Here is a 21796-nt window from a genome sequence, read left to right as displayed (position 1 = left end):
AGATCAATACTTTTCTCATGTCTGTGGGTTACATACTGTATGAAGCTAGAGCCAGAAAGCGATTTATTAGCTTAGCTTAGCATAAAGAATGGAAGCATGGAGAAGCAGCTAGCTTGGCTCTAACACCTTTAAAGCTTGGTCATTAACTCGTTATATCCTGTTTAATTTGTACCAAAACCAACATTTAAAAAGAAGGTTTTACAGTGGGGTTACGTGCTGGAACTATTTATCACAGAGTATTGACTTTCTGCACACAGAAGAACACTTTCATAAAACCATAACTTTTTACATAACGAGTTCTTTACAGATGAAACAAACAAGATACAACGTGATAACTAGTGAGTTTCTGATTCTGGTAGGTGGATTTTGTTAACTTTGTAACAGAGAGCAGGGCTGTTTCCCCTTGCTTCCAATCTTAATGCTGAGTTAAGATAATCCTGGCTTTAGCTTCATATATAGCATACAGATGTGAAAGTGGCATCAGTTTTTTTTTCCAAAATGTCAATCTATTTTAGGAAAAGGTAAAGCTAATGGTAGAATAACCATCATGCACAATATATACAATATATAATAGGATTCAGATCGGAAGAACATACTTAACAGTTTTGTCTAAACACTGTGTGCATTCAACAAATGCTGTAGCATTTAAACACTAGGCTCCACAGCTTGTTGCCCCCGATTATATTTGAATTTATTAGACTTTCTTGTTTGTTGTATCAGTGCCAAAGCTTTTTGGCAGCGTGTTCCTGTTTGAAGTCCTTTGGGAGGACACGGTAACCTTTGTGCTTTATCAAATTATTATTTTTCCATTAACTTCAGTCACAACAATGCTGAAAACTGTATAATAAGAAGCTTTTTAATCAAGCACGTCAGCGTGATGATTTGTGTTTGCTCGTTCTTGTAGAAGCAGAATTGATTGAAAAGCTGCAAGATGGCATTTAGCTTCACTGGGAATCATTTGAATTACTAGGAAAAAGGTCATGGCACAAAAATAGCCTTTATTGATAGGTAAAATCAATTATATTAAGGCAACAGCAATACTAAGACTGACAGGCAGACTGAATGAGAGAATGAGCGCATAATTTGGTTTTTCTTGCTGGCTGATGTGAACTTCTTTGTAAAATAAATGCACAAAAGTAAGTAACGAAACAGGAAATGAATATGAAGGATTTCAGAAATGATTGGCATTGTCTTTGGCTGGATCACTGGACTTTGCATCCTCTGATTTGGAGCTCTGTTGAAACACAGAAACATACATAATGTAAACAGAAGGTTTCCTCTTTGTTATGGGTAAAAATGACATGATATATGTCCATGATGTTCATGGTGTAAAAATGTTCAAATAATACATGTCAATACATTTTTATTTAGCAGATTGTTTAGCAGACTGGAAAAACAGCTAACCTGGCTCTCTCCAAAGGTGAGATATCAGTTTGGATTAAACAAAATATAAAGTAGTGAGCTTTAGAAATGGTGGTAGGTGTATGTTTTATCTTTGGACAGAGCCAGACTAGCTGGTTACCCCTGTTTCCAGTCTTTATGCTAAGCCTCTTTTGGCTCTAGCTTCATATCTAGCATACAGACATTACATTACAATGGTTCTCTTCTTAATCTCAGCAAGGGTATAAGTGTATTACTAAAAAATTAACCAATCAGTCGCCAAACTAGTACAGATTCTTGATTGTCCACCTGATATAGCTCTATTAAACCTGTTCGTCTCACCTTGGACTTGAAGATGAGGTTAATGACACCCTTTGAGCGTCTGTCTGCTGTCCGGTCAGAAGTCCCAGAGACAGACATGCTCTTGCTGTCCCTCCTGATTCTGGGGGAGTCTACCTCCTCTGTGCCCCCCACCACTGCCAAGGACAGACCTACAGACAGAAACAACTTCAGTGTTTGTGTCTCACAGCTCACAATAAAACCTATTCCTCTCCCTGCTGATTTTGTGGAACTAATTGTGCTCTTGCAGCTGTTTTGGTGATGAACTGCGTGCTCTGACAACACCGGTGTTACTGTGTGCATGTTCAGTGAGGCTGTACAGCTTGTAGTCAGCAGTGCTAATAAGAGGAAATGTATAAACACTCCAGTCGAGGCTGGCTCAGCTGGCCTGGTCCAACATGGCAGGATGCCACAGAAACATCAGTGAATTGTGGCCTGATGCACTAGTCTAAAGTGCAGTATTAACTGAAACGAGGAAATATGAACTGGGTGAAACTGAAGCCCAGTTTTGAGAAAATTACAACCAACATGACCGATTCACTAATTTGCCACCTTACATCCAGAGTTTGTGTTAGGTCAGGCTATTAACAGCAACTCTCCCCAGACAGCCTGCCATAACCTTGTGTCTAGTTTTTTTTTTACAGTCAGAAAAAAACCCAGTGCCTTTTGTCAGGTCATGACTTTCTATTTTGACACTGTGGGCCCTTGGTTTTAAGGTGTAACTCAATTACAGTACACTATGCAGCCCCACATGGATTTGTGTGTCACCTGTGATGGCAGGCAGAGATCTGGAGTTGGCATTGGTCAATGACACATTTTCTTCATTTGGCTCAGCCAAGTTGGTGTCACTGCGGAACTCTTGTTTCTTGGACAGCTAGAGGGAGACAGAGATCACACAAAACTCAGCAACAATACACTTATACCACAGATAATCAGCTCCCTTACTTAAACATTCCTTAACATGCTGTCTTGTCACGTTTTCCCTCCCTTCTTTCTACCTTTCCTGATATTTTCTCCACTCTTATCCGATAATCTACCTCCCAATTAAAGCTTGTTCTCACCCGTTTGCAGTCCAGTGTATTTGTCCTTTCTCTTTCCTCTGTGATGAAGATCATGCTGCTCCTCTTCTTCTTCTTCTTACTCTTCCTCAGTTTGACCTCTGCGTCGCCCACTGTCACCACTCCGACTTCCTCCACTGTATTTACACTCACGCTGCCGCTGGAGCGCTGAAGGGTCCAGGAGGTCGGAGACTCAGGGGGGGCGTCCCTGGGAGGAGGCAGGAATGGTGTTATTAATACATTAAAGGGGTTTAATGTGGATTTTCATATCCAGGGGTTAAATTTATTAGAATATAGTGTATGTATGTATCCTGTAGATTTTGAGGTTCTCTTAACATTCCAAGGTCACTCGATACATGTATCTACCAACAGCTGTATGTATATGCTACCTGTCTGCATAAAGCTTGGTTGGAGTCCCACATTCAGATCCCTGCAGTGAGGAGATCGAGATGATGGATTGACGAATTGAGCGCAGCATGGAGCGAGGACGAGTAGACTTCCTTTCATCCATGTCCGGCTGGAAGTAGAGAGTTGAAAAATATCATATCCAGATAAAAGGACACTACTAGGACAGTGACAGTGAAACAAAGCAGAACATATTCAAAGAAAGCAAGAAAAGCAAAATCAAGGGAAGTTACTCTTAAAAACTGCACATCATCACTCCTACTAACCATTAGTTTAATCTCTCCTGAAGGGCAAAGCTAATTTACAAGTTAATGACCATATTTAGCCCCAGTCAGACCATCCAAACCCTGTTCTGGTTGTAGAGAAATCTAAAGGTACAAATCCCATATCAACACTCTACTTAGAGCCTTTTGTGAGTACTTTGATCTTTAAAATTCGCCTGGGTCAGCTAATTTGCAGCTTAATTAGCGCAGCTCTACCACAGACACTCTGTGTCCAGCCTTGCAGACAAGAACATGTTTTGGACTGTAGAGAAACACCATGTTTCAGTAAAAAGTGTCCTATTCTCATACTTTTCTTTCTTTTCCATCTCTCATAATTTTTTCCCAATTCTTACCAGCTCTCTCACTCCGTACTCCTTCTCTACTTTCTTCTTCAGCTGTTTGAAACACTCCTCCATGCGCTCGTGGAAAGGACGCAGGTCATCAGTCACTCTCTTCCCATGGAGAGAGATCCCTCCACCTAGTAATGGGATCTATAAATACAGATGTTATGGTGTCAAAAGAACATTCCCATAAAAGTGACACATTCAAGAATGTGTGTTGGTATGTTCAGTACCTGCCATGCGATGAGGTCTTTGAGGCGCAACAGTTTATCTTTGTCTTCTGGGTGCTGCTGATTGTACTCCTCGGTAAAGAACGCCTGATACAGATGATAATGAGATAATTTAAGGAACCACAGCTATACGTTTCACCTGCTCAGGCAGTTTGTAAATTAATAACTGACTTTTACACCCACATGTGCACTTTCAAAGCACACTAATCTTATCCTTCTTGGGATATTATAATGCTGAATGGTGTTTCAGGGTGAGCACTAATACTATTTTGAGTTATGAATCCACCAAATTATAATAAGTTCATTGCATTTAATATAATTTTGACTGATCAGATTCAGAGCCTCAGGAGGTGATACTGATTTCTGTGACTAAATTAATTCAAGTCAATTCATCATGAGATGAGTTTTGCAGTAAAGTCGTCTCTCAAGCTCAGATAACTTCATCGTAGAAAAAAAACAAAAAAGAATACTGAGATCATCATGGTGCCTTTTAAAATTCTACACACACAGACACAATAAATCAGTGCTTGTTTAGATAAAAATCAAGGCCACTGAGAGAAATATAAGCCAAAATCAATGTAAACTTGTTATAAGTGTAATAAACATAATGAGTTTTGAACTCTGCTGTACCTATACTTTTTTTTTTTTTTTTTAAAGAAAAACAATATGCAACATATAGCAATAAAGACCCATAACCATGGGTGTAATTTCTGATAATCAAACTCAGTTTTTTCACTGGGACCTTTATTTTCACTGGGACTTTTATTTAACTTCAATAGTACAATGGTCATTAACGGACCTATAAAAGTGTATTTGTGAGGGGCTATAAATTGGGGCTCATTCTGGGGCTCATTCTTTACAGTTTACCTTTTCATACTTGGCAAAGCCACCCATGACAGCTGGGTCCACAATGCCGTTGAGCAGCATTGAGAGGGGGTTGATGGGAAGGCTCCAGTCTGCCTGATATTGGTTAATCATGGTCAGAATCTTCTCATTGGTGGACTCCATGGTCTCTATGGCGTTCTCCAATGGAGACAAGGTGGTCTGAGTCCGAGTGGTACATAGAGCAGAGGGAAGGAGGAGAAAGAAATGGAAAAAAATAGGGAAGAAGGGTCGGATGAAGTAAAGGAGGAGGATTTTCAGGGTGGGAAGTAGGAGATTTTAGGACAAATTAGTACAAAAAACAAAGAAAAGGAATTTAATCAGTGGTGGTGAGATGGAGAAAACGTTACACAGGAGGCAACGTGGAGTGAAAACACAGACTCACATGTTTCATGTCAGTAGCCTCAAACCAGCGCAGGATCCCTGGTAGCTTATACACAGTGGTGAAGGTTGTGCGTTCAATCCACATAGACTGAAACACACAGATGGAGAGGAGGAAAACAGAAAGCAGTTAGATGAGCCTCGGCCACTTGTGAATAGTCGTAACATAATACCATATCTTGTATTAAAGTCTTAACTCTTTCCAGACATTTACTGCTGTTGAAGAAATAATTCTAAGTCCTGTTTAGTAGTTTGCTGATTTAATGGTATACTGGCTTACAGACACCAAGAGTGGGTCTGAGAAAGTAAGCCAACCAAGAACAATGACAGGATTTCACAGTTATACAGTGGACTAAAAAGTAGTGATCAGATACAGTACGCAAATACAGTCTCTTCAACTCTTGGTAGCAGCTATTGTACATGTACTCCAACAGAATCAGTAAACTCATTCTCTGACTTTCCATTAAAATAATGTCTTGTATTAAGAGTTAATTTTTTATCTACAATTCAATTCCAATTTCTTCAATTAACATTCTACACAGAAGTTACAAGTCATCTCTATCGGTGTAGGGGGAGTACATCAGATCCCTATAAGAATTAAATATATCTCTAAGTATTAGGAGAACAAATCATCTCTGGAAAAGAAAATCATTTCTTCAAACCAGTGCTGCATTTCTTTTTTGTGTTTTCTCTCTCTTATCTATCTTAAGGGCCATTTTGTGTACTTTTTTTTCTCACTGCACAATCTGGTTTCTAATCTTACATTACAATAATACCTCAATCTGATGTTGAATCTCAAGTCCTCATATACTGAATAAAATCCTATTATTTTATAGAGCAGGAACTCAGTGATAACAATGCAAGTACACACTAGCTTCTGAAAGACTTTCATGGTCCCTGTGGTCATAAATCATTCCACTGAAAAAAAAGTTACTTACAGCAAACTCATTGTTGGGGTCCACAGGTCCTTTCCTCACAGGTCTGGAATAGTGAAAACGCTGCACGTAGTTGGACTTGTAGAAGCTGCAAATGGCATAAGAAGAGGGAGACAAAGGTTAATGTCAAACAAAGGAATTACAAGTTTGCAAAAAGAGGGAAATTACATTATCAGAATTGCCTGTTCGTTTTCAATGTCTATCATTTCACAGACACACATTTCGCTTTATGAAAATATGATGACTGACTTGATAATCTGGTCAGGAACAGGTTTGTTCTTCAGGCGAAGAGGAATCTCGAGGACTGGCTGCACTGTGAAACACTGAATATCTGGTTCAGATTACTCAGGAATTAAACATCACAACATGATGGAGAGTATCTCTGCATCTCTGTGTCAGAAGGTACAAACCGATGGCCCAGCGGCTGGGTTGTAATATAAAGAGGTAGCTACAACAAAAGTAAACAAGAATTAAATTTAGGTCCGGATACTGTCTGGATCTGATGTCCGGGCAAGTTTTATTGTGTTTCTGGGTAAAAGGTCCCCTGATATCTCCTTCTGGAAAATCCTGGATCTAAGTTGATCTTATCATTTACTTTGAGATTTGTTTGACTTCTTCAGCAGCCCAAATAATAATCCCAAAGATACTTTGATTGTGCTTTGCTACACTTTACTTGTGTAGACTACAGACTGTGTATATTGTTAATATTTAAATGTTTTTTATGTTCACATGTGTGTTTTGCTGCCAGAAGGATACACTGAAGTGGAGAGTTCCTGATATCGTCTCCTGGAATGGTGGTGGTGTTGAGGCGCACGGCGCTGGGGAACTGGCTCATGAGCTGGTTCTGAAAGTCCTCTCTGCGTTCATACTCCTTGCCACGGTGGATAAACACCTTGTTCTGAATACAGAGGAAATTAATTGGTGTTAATAATGATAATGAAAATGCTGCATGGAAACTGAAAGCTGCTTCTGTGTGTTTGATTCTGACCCTGGGGACAGTGAGCAAACTTGCCCCAGATGATCTAAGAGCTCTGGATGATTCATAAAAGAGGAGCATATCAGAGATGTATTTTGGCCCAAAACCATTCAGGGCTTTGACAGACAATAATAATATTTTCACATCAATTCTCTGACGCATGGGAAGCCAGTGCAATGCTCTGAAAACTGGGGTGAAGTATTCCACTGTCACAGCATTCTGAATAAGCTGCAGCTGTCTGATTGATTTTTTTTTTACAGAGACATGTTTCTCTAAGTCTTGTTGATACATGATTCCTTTAAGTCTTGCTATATTTTTAAGGTGGTAGTAGACGATTTTGTAATTCTGTTGACGTGGATTTTGAAATTTACACAGAGACTTTACCATTGTCTGCATTTAAATAGATGTTGCAGTCTCAGTGCTGTGGTTGAAATCCAAGGCACAAAAATGGGCTTGTGCCTGGCCTCCATTCACTGCCCTGCTCTGCTCCCCCAAGAACTGAGTCACTGACTTTGTCATACTCCTTACCACAGCAGATTAACACATCTAATGAATACAGGAGCTATAAACAGTGGAATATTTTATTTTTGTGGTTTGCTAAAAACCACAAATCCACAATGTTCCCATAAGGTTCTTTATGTCCCATTCTGTTAACTGTCTTGCTGGTGTGTCTAGAAACTTGTACACTGCTGCAATTTTAAACAGCATAGCTTCAGTGCTGAGGTTTTTTTTTTTTTACCCCTTTGCACTAGTTAGGGGGTCTTTGTGTTACTTACTCATAACGTGGATCTGTGTACTTCTACTCAATGAACAATTAGAATATTTTATGTAATGATATTTATTCTCAGCAAACAGTAACAAACACATACCCTGAGGAATGGAGGGTAGCCCTGTCCATAGTAGCCCACTGCAAAGTAGTCAGGCTTTGGCCTCAGGATCTTCATAATGTTCTCATAGAACCTGGCTTGTTTTTCCTGCAGAGAGAGAGAGACAAAGAGAGAAAGAGAGGATGAGTTCAGGGAAGAGTTTCAGATGTACACTGGGTGCAGCCATAGCAGTTTTACCAGCTCACGCCAATGACAAAGCTACCCTCAGCAGAATGCAGGGCCTTTGAGGGTGATAGATGTAGAAAAAATAAAGTGCACGGCATCCAAGGGCGATGTCTGTCATTTATATAACCACATAAATTCAGCATTAGCTGAGAGAGCCACTGCTGCAGTCATATAAAGAGAGAGATTTTTCCATTGTTGGGAAAAAAGTGTAATTCTCTGTGGGGAGGGGAAGAAGAAGAGTTAAACGAAGGGGAGATAGAGGAGGAGGTGGTGCTAAAGAACAAGTTAGGATTCGAGTATCACTTCTGCTGTGGTGCTAAGGCAAGAGATGAAAGAAAAGTGATTGAAAGGACAAAGTAAAAAGGAGTTAGGAGGGGTTTGAAGTTGCTGATGATTGGCAATGAACAATCACACTTTTGGGGTCATATGGTAATTGTGGAAGCTCAAACCACAGTTCTTCAGAAAAAGACCAATTTAAAAGGAGGATTTGAAGTGTCAAGTAAGTATTCATTTTTGAATGTGTATTAATGGTTGTGCTGAATCGTTGGTAATGTTTGAGAGTGCAGATGACTAATTTAGTGTGGAAACTGCTTATTGAGAACAATTTGGATAAGAAAACGTATTACTCTGAGCTATTCAGAGCTCACAGACAGGCTGTTAGTCTTTTTGCCTGGATTTGGTTTTACTGTATAACGGCCAAAGACCAAACCAAACTATTACTTGCATATTAAATTTAACAAGAGTTTGGTAAACAACAGCTCCACTGTAAGTGAGCTATAGTTACTGCTTCTATCAAAAACTTGAATAAATTGCCTGAATTCTCTTCCTTTACTTCAAACACCCCCTATCACTCAAGAACATCTGTAAGATCTACAAAGAGAATTCAAGGGAGAAGGCTGTGAGAGGAAAACACAGAAAAAGATGTAAGATCATGATTATTGTGCAGAAGATACAATATGAAAGTTTGAGATAGTCATGTATTACCAGTCTCTTGCTGAGTAATTCGTAGTCAAAGATCTCGTTTTCGTACTGATCAGCTAGTTCCTTACACAGAGTGATGGCCTCTTCCCACATCTAAACACACACACACACACACACAAGGAAACAAAGAAGTGTCCTTTATTACACCATCTGCTAAATTGGCAGCAGCTGTCGTGGTGGGAATTCATCTCGTGAAAATATCCAGGTCTCTGGAGAGTGGAGGGAAATGTCTCTATCACTGCTTCAAAGAACACAAAGAACTCGTTGAGAATACAAAATGAACGTGACATCAACATACTGTTAAAAACTATGACTGCATGATTGCAACACTGCCGCATCCCTAAAAGACACTGAACGTGTGATACTGGAGTGGAACATTTTCCAAAATAAAAGTCTGTGCATTCAGTTTTGATTTTATGGGCTTTTGCTTATCCCAAAGTAAAAAAATATATTCATAATGTACCATGTTTTTCTGAAAGGAATTCAGAAACTTATGCTAATTGCCTAGGCAATACTTTCTCCAGAGTTACTATAATTGATTTTGGAGCATTGATCAAAACATTTCAAATAATGTATTATTCTATTAAGGCATCATAAGGAAAGGAGCATGTCGTAGTCTAAAACAATGCTGACCTTGCCCTTGTCGAAGTAGTCAATGATGGTGTCGTAGAGCGTTTCCTTGAGCTGCCGTTGGGTTTGGGAGCCGCGGGACTCAAACTGGGGGCTACACATCTCATCTGACCACTGGAATGGAGAAAGGATGGAAGACACAGAGGCAAAAAGTAAGATACAGTATGTATATTTTTTTATTGCTGAAACTAAAGGAATAAAAGTTGCAGTCAGACCAACACTGCTTTTTACTGTCCCATTTATCATGATGTTGAAACAAGAGAGAAGAACATAAAGCTTAGAGTTTCTTTGTTGTAATAAATCAATATTAAGCAGAGTGTGCACAAAAGCACAATGCTCATTTATTATATAAATGAGAAAACAGCTAATCTTCTGCTACATAAATTACACAGACATTAATTTAGAAACCAAACAAAAAAATACATAGTGATCTTCAAAACTGACTTATATTATTGGAACAGTTCTATCTGATAAGGAAAGTGGAGATGAAGAGGATTGGAGCTGTGCATTACAGCCCGCTATTTCCAATAATGTGAAACGGGCTGACAGGACTGACACTGGCGATAAATGGAGATTATAAAAAACATTATAGAGTTCAACTTATTTGATGTAGTGATACTAGATCGAAAGAGGAGGAGAGCGAGATGCCCCTCTTTCCTCTGTCCCTCTCTGGGAGCCTCTAAGTGTCTCATAAAAGAGATGAAAAGACAAATGAGGTCAAACACACTCAGACACATGCATGGGCACACAAACCTGCACACACTCACGCTTGCTGCATCAATCACCATAGTGATGAAGCCACAGTGGCCCATGCCATGCCATAAACTCACCTCGGAGCTTCATCATTTGAAGGCCAGAGACATAGCAACCATTTATCAGCTAATAAAAAAACTGTCTCACTCGTGGCAGACAGACAAATTAATTAGGCAGAGCAAGACACCGGGTCCAGCAACAACAAAATATCTCTTTATAAGCCGGCATGTGTGTCCTACCTTGAGCAGGCGAGAGTGGAGCAGCAGCGTGTATGCTGCCTCTGTGTAGTTTTCACCCTCCAGGTGAAGGTCCCTCAACTTGTAAAGGTACCTGAGCACACACAAACAGTTACAGAGGTCAAGTGAAATTTAATATGCAACTTATATATCACTCCACTAGATGCCACTGTTGGGCAACTTGGAGAAGGCAAATGAATTAATCACGTCTGTCACCGTGTCATTCATTCTGTCTCTTTCATATACGTACACATATGCTCACACACACCTCTACATACCCATAACACAACACAGAAAGGTCATTCAAGAGCGCACACATGCATACACACAAAAGCACAATTCACTGCATGTGTTTTTAATGGTGTGACAGATGTTTTGTAGCCCAGTAATGTTTTATAAGCCTGACACGGAGGAAAATGGGAACATCAGGCTGCAATGAGCCAATTCGCTGCTTCTGTCTCTAGTTTTGATCCTGTTCTGTGTCTTTCTCCTTCTGTCTGAAGAAAACATTATACCACTTGGCCAGAGGCTGGAGGCTTTCTAAGGTATTGATGACAAAGTGCTGAACTGGCTTCCAGATTCTTCTACACGAACAACCCCCTGTATGCTTGGGCAGTACGATTGCACTCTGAAGTCGATCGTTCATTCTGTCTAGCTAAATGTTGAAGGGCCATACTTTCTTTAAAAAATAAAAAAAAATCTCATCTCCAACTATGTCATTCCTCTTACTTTTAACCAACTCGATCATATTCCCATCATTTTCTGACTGGAGAGTCTGCCTGCTCTGTTGGTCATGACAATCCAATTGCTGTTGACAGAGTGAATCAACAAACATTCAATCCTTCTCTTGCTCTCCAGAGTAAATCTAAACGTTCATCTACTTGTTTGTTTGACTGTTGTCTCTCCACCCTTCTGTGACTCTTCCTGTTTTCTTTCTCACTTTCACAGACTGCACCCTTGCCTCACTTCCTTCCTCCCTCTCTGAGTGGCACAGTCTTTTCACCACTGATGTGGTGAGAGCTTTTCATTCTTCTATACCACGGTGTGAGGAAAAGTATTGTACAATTTATCGTAAAAAGGAAGTTTGTAGAATTCATCTTTTAATTTCACCCTCTAATTAATTAAATAAAATTAAGGTTATATTACTACTGAAAGGTAACATTGGCCAAGGTGTGCTTAAACTGTCTCTATCACCCATATAGAGAGTTATATTCATAAGATTTTGATTATGTAGTGTGTGACAAAATATTACATTCCAAAAACGTCAGTATACAAAAAAATGCGGTATTTTTTTGTGTGCTTCATTGTAACGCATGAAAGGAATGGAGGTGATACTCACAGCTGTAATACATTAAAATAATTTGTGTTTTCTAGTCAAACAGCTCCATGAAGAGAAGCAAAAAATGAAATATGTGTTTGGAAAACCATTTTGCTTTTTGTGATGTTTGGCAGCAGTATCCTAAAGATGTAACTTGACTGACGTTTGACGAAGTTGTTGGTGCAAAAGAATAAATAATGTTGAATTCTTGTAGACTAAAAACACACTGTAAAGATTAATATATAGATCATATGGTATATACTTATATATTATGGAATTGGGGGCAGAACGACACACTTTTAGACTTTGCTGTGTTTACAAATAAAATAATCTGGAAAAAACGTACTTAAAGGAGTTCAGTGAAGTGAGTTTTTGTATGTTCAACTTTATTTTCCATATTAAACTTTATTGTATATTGGGTATGTGTTTTATATATTCTAGATTTTGATTATATTTTTATTTTTCATGATATCTTTTATTTTATTTTATTTTTAATTTATTATATTTGCTGTTTAAGAACATTTCCCCTGTGCCGCTGTGCCTAACTTAAATTTCTCCTACAGGGATCAATAAAGGAACATCTTATCTTATCTTAGCTTTTTTTTTAACTCGTAACATTGCCGAATGGAGTTTCATAATGTACTATACAGTTAATATTGCTGGATTCTGTTGTGGATGGCAGCATTAAGGTAATTCTGAATGAGTGGGCCATGAAAATTAATTATCTTGACTGAAAAAAATGACTTATTTATTAATAAAGGTTCAGTGTGTTTAACATAACTACAGGTAACATTAAAGATGAGGAAATATTCAGGAGTCATGTGAGCATTTTAGTAATTCATCTGCAGATTTAATGTTCCAGAATTCCCACACTGGGCCACAACAATTAGTTGTTTTATTATCCATGCATGGCCTGTAGTAATATAGCTAGATCTTTGTGTACGATAACATTCTGGCTTATTATAGAACACATACATAGAGCCTAAATGTGTATTTGCATTAAACTATCTTTGTTTGCTAACATTAACCAGTGAGCCGGCCAAATATTGCCATATTCTCCACTGGATAGACGCAGGCAGCTGATCAACCACAGAGCTCACATTCACACATACAGATAACTAATTATGTCTATAAGCCATTGCCAGAAATGCACTGTGGGACCTGACTGGATCTGTATTCTCTCTCTCTCTCTCTCTCTCTCTCTCTCTCTCTCTCCTCTGCCATCATCCTGTCTTCCTCCATCTCTTCTCCACCTCTCCCTCCCTCGTGCCCATCATGTCTCTCTTTCTCTCTGCTCACCCTCCAGTCAGACCAAGAGCTGATCCTGTGGATTTTGACATTAATTCAGTGGGACTCATATAATCCCTTGTCAGATTATGGAGCCACACACACACACACACACCAAACACACACACACACACACACACACACACACACACACACACACACACACACACACACACACACACACACACACACACACACACACACACACACACACACACACACACACACACACACACACACACACACACACGTTCAGAAAAATACATGCATGCACATACAACACAGACATGCACCATAAATCATCACGTAAATACCTGATATACATCCCTTCACGATTGATGTCCTTGTAAAAGTTCTGCAAAATAAAAAGGACAAGTTGGGTTAGTGTCTGCGGGTGTGTCTGTGTGCATATACATATAGGTGCGTGCATGTGACAAATTCTCACGCACAGCACTGACTGGAAGTTTTTAATTTTGCATTTGTGTGGCCGAGAGTTCGCCTATATGGCTGTATGTGTGTGTTACGTGTGTTATACTTTACTTCTGATTGCCTGTGTGTAATAATGTGTGGGAGTCTGTGCATGCGCATTTGTTCGTTAAGCAGCATAAACTCCCAGTTTAATGAAGTTTAATGACATCTACAGAGAATAGAGGAGTGGAACGAACTGATGTAACCCCACCTCCCACCACCAGCATGAGCCAGCAGACACAATAATACACACTCGCACACACACACAATCACAAATATGAAAACAAAACAAGCTCAATTACTGTGAGATCCACTGTGAAGCCAAAGCATACTGTAGTAATATTTATATCTACTTGCTTTATTTATTTTTGCAAAGGTCAGACACATTATTGTTTGCATCAGTGCTTTTTAACTTAAGTAAGCCAATTTCCTGCTGCCGGCTAGCCCATCTACATGAAGGTCAATCTTCGCCTTTCACACATCTTCTGAAAATACGACATAGTCAAACTACAGTATCACCTTCTATGCACCTTTTAAAAATAACAATACACCAAGTGGCAGCTGTTTAAAAATCCCCGTTCTTATATATATATATATATATATATATATATATAATATGGAGGAAGTGATATCTACCAACATGCTTATATGAACAGATGAAAGCGTCCCTAGCTCGAGGCTAGCAGAGGTTACTTTAGCCTGAGCAGTGTGTATGTGTCTGTATGTTTGTGAATGTGTACAAGAGTATTTGATTTTCTTTGAAAGTGTATCGGCATGAGGAAGTAGAGCAAATATGTGATTGTGTGTGCAAGTGTGTGTACTTCCTAAGTGAGACTTCCTATAGTGCCTGCTAGCCTGCAGAAGGGATTTTAAGCTGGCTAAACAAATGAAAGAGAATTGCTAATGGGCAGCTGCCAGAGGCTACAAGCTAAACACCTCTGCCACGTGCCAGCAGCCTGCCCTCCTCAGGGAGAAAATAACACATTATAAAGACACAAATAGACTCGCTTCCATTTAGGATTAACTGATCCTCCTAAACTTTAGCGTTTTAGAAATGTCTTCAACAAGGAAAATTCTAGGAAAGAATTCAAATAAAAAACTATGCATAAAAAAAGAAGGAAGACACCGTTAAGAGGTGGAATTATATGATTTAATCTGCTGTGGAGACGATCATATGGCGAGTAGATGGGATCCGTTACTAAACCTGAGAATACCGTGGGGGAGAATCTGATTAGGAGATCACATAAGAGAAAGGATGTGGAACAGACAGGAGCTGATGCAACCCTTTGCAAACAGTCAGAGACCAGACACAGAGATGAGTCTTTTTCTTTAGATCAACCAGCCCACAAATTAAATGTGGTAAAGGAATACAAAGACTTTAGCAGGAAAGATAAGACATAAAATCAGTGTTTCATAATGAACTCTTCAGTCAGTGTGGCTCTTTTGGTAGGGGATGAGATTATTGACTGAGGGCAGTATGGAACAAACTCACGTAATAGTCTCTTCTTACATTAGCCTTTAATTAATAATGAGTTTATTGACGTGTATGTATCTGAGATCAGCACCTCTTTGCTGTGGGATTCAATACTACAGTACACGAATCACAAGGTTAGTGTCAATAAATGCAAATCCATGGTGATACATGCCAGATTCACAGCATACGGGAACCACAGAGCATCAATTAAACATGAAAAAACCAAAAATGATGAATGAAAGATGAAATTCACATGGAGGAAAGGCTCACAGCAATATGATGAAATTCCAAAAAAGCCCGGATTATGTAACTTTTATACTAAATAACAGCTTTAAAATCATTTTGATGCTACACTGACCTGTAATTGGATGAATTGTGCTGTCATTCCGGGTCTGGACAAGTGCGTAATGCTTTACGGCACTAAGTCACACACCACATACTATGTCACTCATTTTGATATACTATTTTATTGAGAAAATATTTTCCAGTTTTCCCTCTGATATGCTACTGCTGCTCCGCCGCAAGCCTCTGGGATTTACAGAGTTTGTTGATGGACAGTAAAGTAACTGCTACAAAATGTCTGGCGAGGGGGCAATGTAACCGGGCTCAGCGGCATTTGTGGAGATGGCAAAGGCTAAGAGATTCAAGAGGACGACAGAGAAAGCTAATAAAAGAAAGGAGAGAGAGAGAGAGAGTGACTGAATAAATATCAGATTGACTTTTAGTCGTAAGTGAGAGCTTAGTGAAATAAAAGGCTGCAGACAGACGGCGAACTAGTCTTCTTGCTGTTGGACTAGTAAGTAATAATAGCTGGCTTTGAATATCAAATCGTATGTAGTGTTACTTTAAGAAAGTCCCTTTGAACACTTTTGTTGTGGAGAAGGAATATAAAACGCCCACAGCAATGTAAAGGACCAGCCTAGGACAACTCAGCCAGATAAGTTTCAAAGAAGGTGGGACTTACCAGCAGATTGACAGTGCAGCTCATGCGGTTGTTGCGGCTGTCGTCGCTCATCACAGTGCGGTAGTCAAGGAGACGGATGAGGAGTCCCTTCACCAAGGCAACAAAGTGCTGCACGTGTGTCTTCAATGTGGGTTTCTCGGCAGCGCAGTCCAGCAGGCTGTCATACAGACGAGCATCCCCAAGTTAATCATCAGAGAATTCTGTTTTGATACGAAGTGCTTAAGTGCTTTGTGGTTTTGTGAATGTATTGCTGAGAGACCAATGTGTCAAAAGTGGACTTTTTGAGGGTCAGCAGGAAATGTATTCTTAGAAGTTATTTAGACAGTAGAAAAAGCCATGCCAAAGATTTATACTGTGTAATATAATATACATAAACATCAATATCACTTTACTGCAATTGTACTTGTTTATATACTTGTCAAGCATTATTGGCTGCTGTAATTGTGGTATATTCTAATACTCGGCCTACATGGTCTCCAGTAGTTGCATGTATCGCTCGTCTCCTCCTCCACCCTCCACCTCGTGGTCCAACTTCAGAATGATCTCATTCTCAAACTGCAGATGAAAAGAGAGAGGAAGAGCAAGCAAAGAGGGAGAACAAAGGGAGAAAAGAAAGCACATGAAAGGAGGAACAAGAAGAAATCAATTATGCAAGCATAATTAAGGTGTCTCTTTTACTTTAATGTGCAGCGTCACAGGAAACCAATAGAAGAGCACAATGCTTTTCTGTGCAAGTGTGGCTTTTGTGTGTGCAAATGTAAATCTTCAGATGCTCTGTGTGAACACTTCTGCACACACAGATATAAAAGGTTCACACATTTCTGTTATACATACTGAAATGTCCACTGCAATGTGCGAACATCAGTCATACAGAAATGTGTGCGTTTTTACCTTGTGGAAGTTTCCAGAGTGTGCATTTTCACAAGTGATCATGTCAAAGAAAATGGGAATGGTGGCCCTTCTCAACTCCTCCTCCGGGATCAAAGTCATCTCCAGGATAGGACCCACCATGCCGGGAATGAAACAGATCTTGTGACTGCCTAAAAGACACACCCACAAAATCAAAAGGACAAAATCATATGTGATCCAACATTTGCCTCCACAAGTGTTCCACAGGTTTCTGTTACGAAAATATCCAAGTTTTCTCAATATGCAATATAGACTTCTTATCTTCAGAATATATTGTTGAATATAATATGTTTAATTTGATGTCTGTTTATATGTATATATATATGTAAAAGGGTGATGACATTGAGAATAATTATTAGCATGCCGTAACCAAACAAACAAACAAACTCACATTTTTGCCTACCAAGAAGCAGCAGGCAACCATACTAAACTAAATGTTCTTACCTAGTTTGTACCAGATATCACGTATAGCAAAGCCAATGAGCCGTCTCATGTCTCCATATCTGAAAAGAAGAGAAATCAGCCCATTCATTAGGAAACAATGGCTTGGTCAATACTGTTATTTTCACCTTCAGAAACTGAAGAGCCCAGTGGAAGAGATAACACTGCACTAATCTGCCTGAACATGAACTAAATTGAATGTCTATCTACAGGCACCACGCGGTTTTAATAGGCAGTGGGAGCGTAAACGTAAATGACTCCAAAATAGATCACAAATCACTGAGTGTTTCATTAGAGCAGGAGAGAGAATGTATGGTAAATAAGGAAATTATATTGCTCTTCTCTCACTTGGCCAGAATCTTGTTCCTCTTGGTTGGCGAGAAATGCTGAAGCTGCAGAGACTCCTGGGTAATAAACGCCACCGCCAAGTGGAAATAGTTATTCCACAACTAGACAAGGAGGAAAAGTGGGGAAGAGGGGGGTTGTGGAGAGAGACAATAGATAACGATATTGAAATTAGTACAAGCAAAATACACAAGACGCTGTCGATATGAAACTAAGCCTGTAAACACATACAAACACACTTACCTGTACTTCAAAGTCGTCGTTATTGAGGAACTTTTGGTTCATAGTGTCTGCATAGGTATTGATGGCTCTCAGGAACACTCTAACAGACAGAGACACACATTTATTAAACACACAACCAAACACACCAATAAAGTAGAACTGTATAAAGTGAAATGGAAATCAGTGCTGCAAAAAATATTTTCCTTGTGCAGTAGTTTGATTGTTGATGAATGATTAATAAATCGAAAACAACCTTAGGCAAACAGTAATGTTTAAGAATAAATAAAAGAGAATCTATCAATGATCTATCAATGTTTGTCAAAGAATTTCAGCTTTGAAAGCTGTGCTATCTCTTAGACAGACAAGACTGTAATATTGCTTTAGATTCAAAACTTCTGTCACAATGACAGATCATGATAGCAACTTCACACAGTGTGCCAGTATATCACTGAGTTGTGAGTCTGTGCATTTCTAAAGTTAAGCAGCATATCTGCTCTGTGTTTCTGCTTCAACACTATCTATCATCGTTATTCAGAGCCGAATAACTCCCTCACCTCCTTCTTTCTTTTCTTTCTTTCTTTCTTTCTCTACCTGCACATCTCTTCCCTATCGCCACTCTGCAAATTCCTTATCAAGCTGTCTTTTCCTCTCCCTCACTCTCACTTTGACCTATTTGCCTTTTTTCTTCCTCTGACACAGCTGTAGCCTCCCCTCTAGCTTACTTCACACAAAATACATCTATGGCTTTCACTCCATCAGCTCACATACACAAACACATTTGTCATATCAGCTTTTTTCATCATTGCAACCCTGATCCCAGCTTTACTATCTCTATCTTATCCCTGTGTGGGTTTGTGCGGATGCACTAGTCTCTGTGGATGCCAGACAATCCTTTAAAATTCACATACACAGCACCTCAATGTTCCAATAGCAGGTCGTACTGGGGCAGTTGTGGCCTATTAAGTTAGAGAAGCAGGCCTGGGACTGTATGTGTATGGTTGTAGTATAGTACCTGTTCTGTACCATGATCATGGCCATCCAGTCAGAGGGATACACATGTTTCCCAATCAGGTCCTTGAAAAGCAGGAAGGACTCCATCAGGAAGTCCTGTAGTGATAAGGGGAAGAGAAGGAGAAGGATATATATATATCTTCATCCAATACAGTTTGAGACAGTTTTGAGACATCTGCAGGTGTGTATGTGTGCACTTACCACTAGTTCAGGGCTTCCACTGAAGGTTTCTATGTATGTAGCATAGTGACGATCATCCATCTGACTGAGGATAGCTGTCATGCAGGCTACCACCCTGGACTACGAAGGTTGTGAGTGTGGGAGAGAGAAAAGGAGAGAGAGAGAGCGAGAGAGAGAGATGCGCCATTACTTTTGGGGCACTGTGCAGCTGCTCTTAGACTGAGTACTATATATCTAAAGCCAAAGACATTGAAATCTCTTAAAGTAATTTGCTGCTGCACCATGTCTAAGGCTGCCTAAAGAGAATTTCAAATAAAACCTCTCCTGTCATTTGCTAATTTGAGCTACAATTTATGCTGAGGTCCACACAGCTTCAACATCGTCACATGCTGCTGCCATGACCTGGAACAAAAGGGCAGCGCTCTGAGCAAGTAAAATTGTTGTGATGTTATTTTTAAAAATGCAGCATGCATCAACTAGTCGTTACTCCCATGTTATTCACAAATTAGCGTAATTATTATAAACATAACCTCTGCCAGGAAGACTGGCAGCCTCTGCAGTTTCTAAATTGTTTTCTATAGTTTAAATTGTGGCCCTCTGCCACTAGGTAAGATTAAAAAAAAAACATTCAAAATTTCTGTATAACACAAATTAAAAGCTTCCAATGTTCCCTGTGACAGCAAATGGTAAAAGGTGTGAAAGGCTTAAAGAAATCACTTTTAACATGTGTAATTTGATTAACCTTTTGTAAAGAAAGAGTAAACACCCTGACATATATTACACAGAGCAACAGCAAAGAGAATAGTTTTGAATAAACACTAGTGTCCCACGCCAGATGAGGTGAACTTCAATGTCAACACAAAGGAGAAGACATTTTATACAGTGTGATTTTATGGCATAGTAAAAACAAGATATCAAAAAATCATATCATACAAAACAATGTACAATATAAAACACAACAAACGAAGCTCCTGATTTCAGTTTTTAATGAGGTATTAACTCCCCAGTATGTGCACTTCATTCTGAATAATACCAGTAACAATAAAACTCACAGAGAGACTGGTAATAAGAAAAATTAGAAATGGAGGATGAAAGTGATGGATAGTCAAGAGACAAGAGGAGGAAGATGGAAACAGCACTATTATCACTGTGAAAGAAAGACAGACATGAAAGATGAGGATAGGTAAGAAAAAGTTTCAAGTTTTAAGTGTGTAAACATTACTTATTCTGCGAAAAATCTCCACGAGCTGGATTAAAGCACACAATTTATGGAAATTTTGTACAAACCTTCCCACAAACAGAGGCAGCGAGGGGGGAGACACTGAGAGGGGAGATGGGCAGCAAAAGAGAAGAAAACAGAGAAGAAAAGAACAAAGACTGACCTACACTGACCAGAAGAAAACAGAAATAACCAACGGCAAGAATGCAAAAATATATCCCATGGTACTAACCCTTCGAGTGCTAACATATTGATTGGTTGGTCTAGCCAAATTCAGGTTAGCTACTGCCAGTGCCTTCCACTCCACCTGTTTGTCTGATGTAACTTTCTTAATTATTTCTCTCTCTTCCCTTTGTATTTTTTGTCCAGTTAATAAAATTAGGTTCTATTGAGAACCTAAAATGAAACATGGTTAAACTTACATTGAACATTTCTCTGGAAAATAAACATAAACATAGGAAAAATTGACAATGACAAACGACCTACAAAACATAAAGTGGCCCTGTTACTTTTGTTATTTTTCTCTTTCAATGTCCCCACTTTCTTCTTTCAATCTGCCTCTTTATTTTCATTTCTTGAGCTGTCCATAAACAAGTAGGCACAACTGTCACAGCAATGAAAGTCAGCATGTTGAGCCTGAAAGTGGCTGGGTGAACCTCATGGAGACCAGGAGGAATCTGATTCATAAAGAGCACACTGTTAATATCCAGTGTTCTACATTGACGTTCTCTGATCCTTCCCTCTGCTGTGCATAAGCTCACAAACCTTTTTCAGAAACATGGCAGCTGTACAGGTACATCTGTCAAGGTTTGGGTGAAATTATTCTCCAGAGTTGGTGGCAGAAAAGGGAAACACGAGACAGAGATGAAGGATGATGGATGGCTAATTGAAGATGAAAGATGTATGGTAAAAGTGGTGACTGCTTTCATCTGATCCAAATGTGAAGGGTGTGTGTTTGTGTGTGTGTTTGTGCTGTATACTAATAAGAAAACATACTTTTTGAGTAACATATGCAAACAAAAACATATTTTCACTGTGTATAGTTGTAGTGCAAATGTAAAGGCGCGCGCGCACACACACACACACACACACACACACACACACACACACACACAC

The 21796-nt window shown here is 39.3% G+C and overlaps 1 protein-coding gene across 2 annotated transcripts in view; it reads right to left on the bottom strand.

The window, feature by feature from the left end:
• Window positions 1-978: 978 nt before the first annotated feature.
• The window catches only part of LOC127374224 (dedicator of cytokinesis protein 2), a 95123-nt gene continuing 74305 nt past the window's right edge, over window positions 979-21796 (bottom strand). For both annotated transcript variants that reach the window (XM_051419302.1, XM_051419303.1), the window contains 25 exons: window positions 19483-19581; window positions 19283-19377; window positions 18292-18370; window positions 18052-18152; window positions 17707-17765; window positions 17245-17393; window positions 16823-16908; window positions 16354-16510; window positions 13762-13802; window positions 10846-10936; window positions 9857-9967; window positions 9227-9316; window positions 8060-8164; window positions 6971-7112; window positions 6464-6545; window positions 6218-6302; window positions 5284-5370; window positions 4884-5060; window positions 4020-4103; window positions 3799-3936; window positions 3167-3294; window positions 2781-2985; window positions 2488-2593; window positions 1723-1871; window positions 979-1234 (listed from right to left, as the gene is read on the bottom strand). In XM_051419302.1, coding sequence (XP_051275262.1) covers window positions 1172-1234; window positions 1723-1871; window positions 2488-2593; window positions 2781-2985; window positions 3167-3294; window positions 3799-3936; window positions 4020-4103; window positions 4884-5060; window positions 5284-5370; window positions 6218-6302; window positions 6464-6545; window positions 6971-7112; window positions 8060-8164; window positions 9227-9316; window positions 9857-9967; window positions 10846-10936; window positions 13762-13802; window positions 16354-16510; window positions 16823-16908; window positions 17245-17393; window positions 17707-17765; window positions 18052-18152; window positions 18292-18370; window positions 19283-19377; window positions 19483-19581 — 2709 coding nt within the window. In that variant the 3' untranslated portion in view covers window positions 979-1171. The remainder of the gene's footprint in view (window positions 1235-1722; window positions 1872-2487; window positions 2594-2780; window positions 2986-3166; window positions 3295-3798; window positions 3937-4019; window positions 4104-4883; window positions 5061-5283; window positions 5371-6217; window positions 6303-6463; window positions 6546-6970; window positions 7113-8059; window positions 8165-9226; window positions 9317-9856; window positions 9968-10845; window positions 10937-13761; window positions 13803-16353; window positions 16511-16822; window positions 16909-17244; window positions 17394-17706; window positions 17766-18051; window positions 18153-18291; window positions 18371-19282; window positions 19378-19482; window positions 19582-21796) is intronic.

This window comes from Dicentrarchus labrax, unplaced genomic scaffold (genome assembly GCF_905237075.1).
Source record: "Dicentrarchus labrax unplaced genomic scaffold, dlabrax2021, whole genome shotgun sequence".
Lineage (NCBI taxonomy): Eukaryota > Metazoa > Chordata > Actinopteri > Moronidae > Dicentrarchus > Dicentrarchus labrax.
Note: the sequence above shows the minus strand (reverse complement) of the source record. Positions and strands in the feature narration are given on the sequence as shown.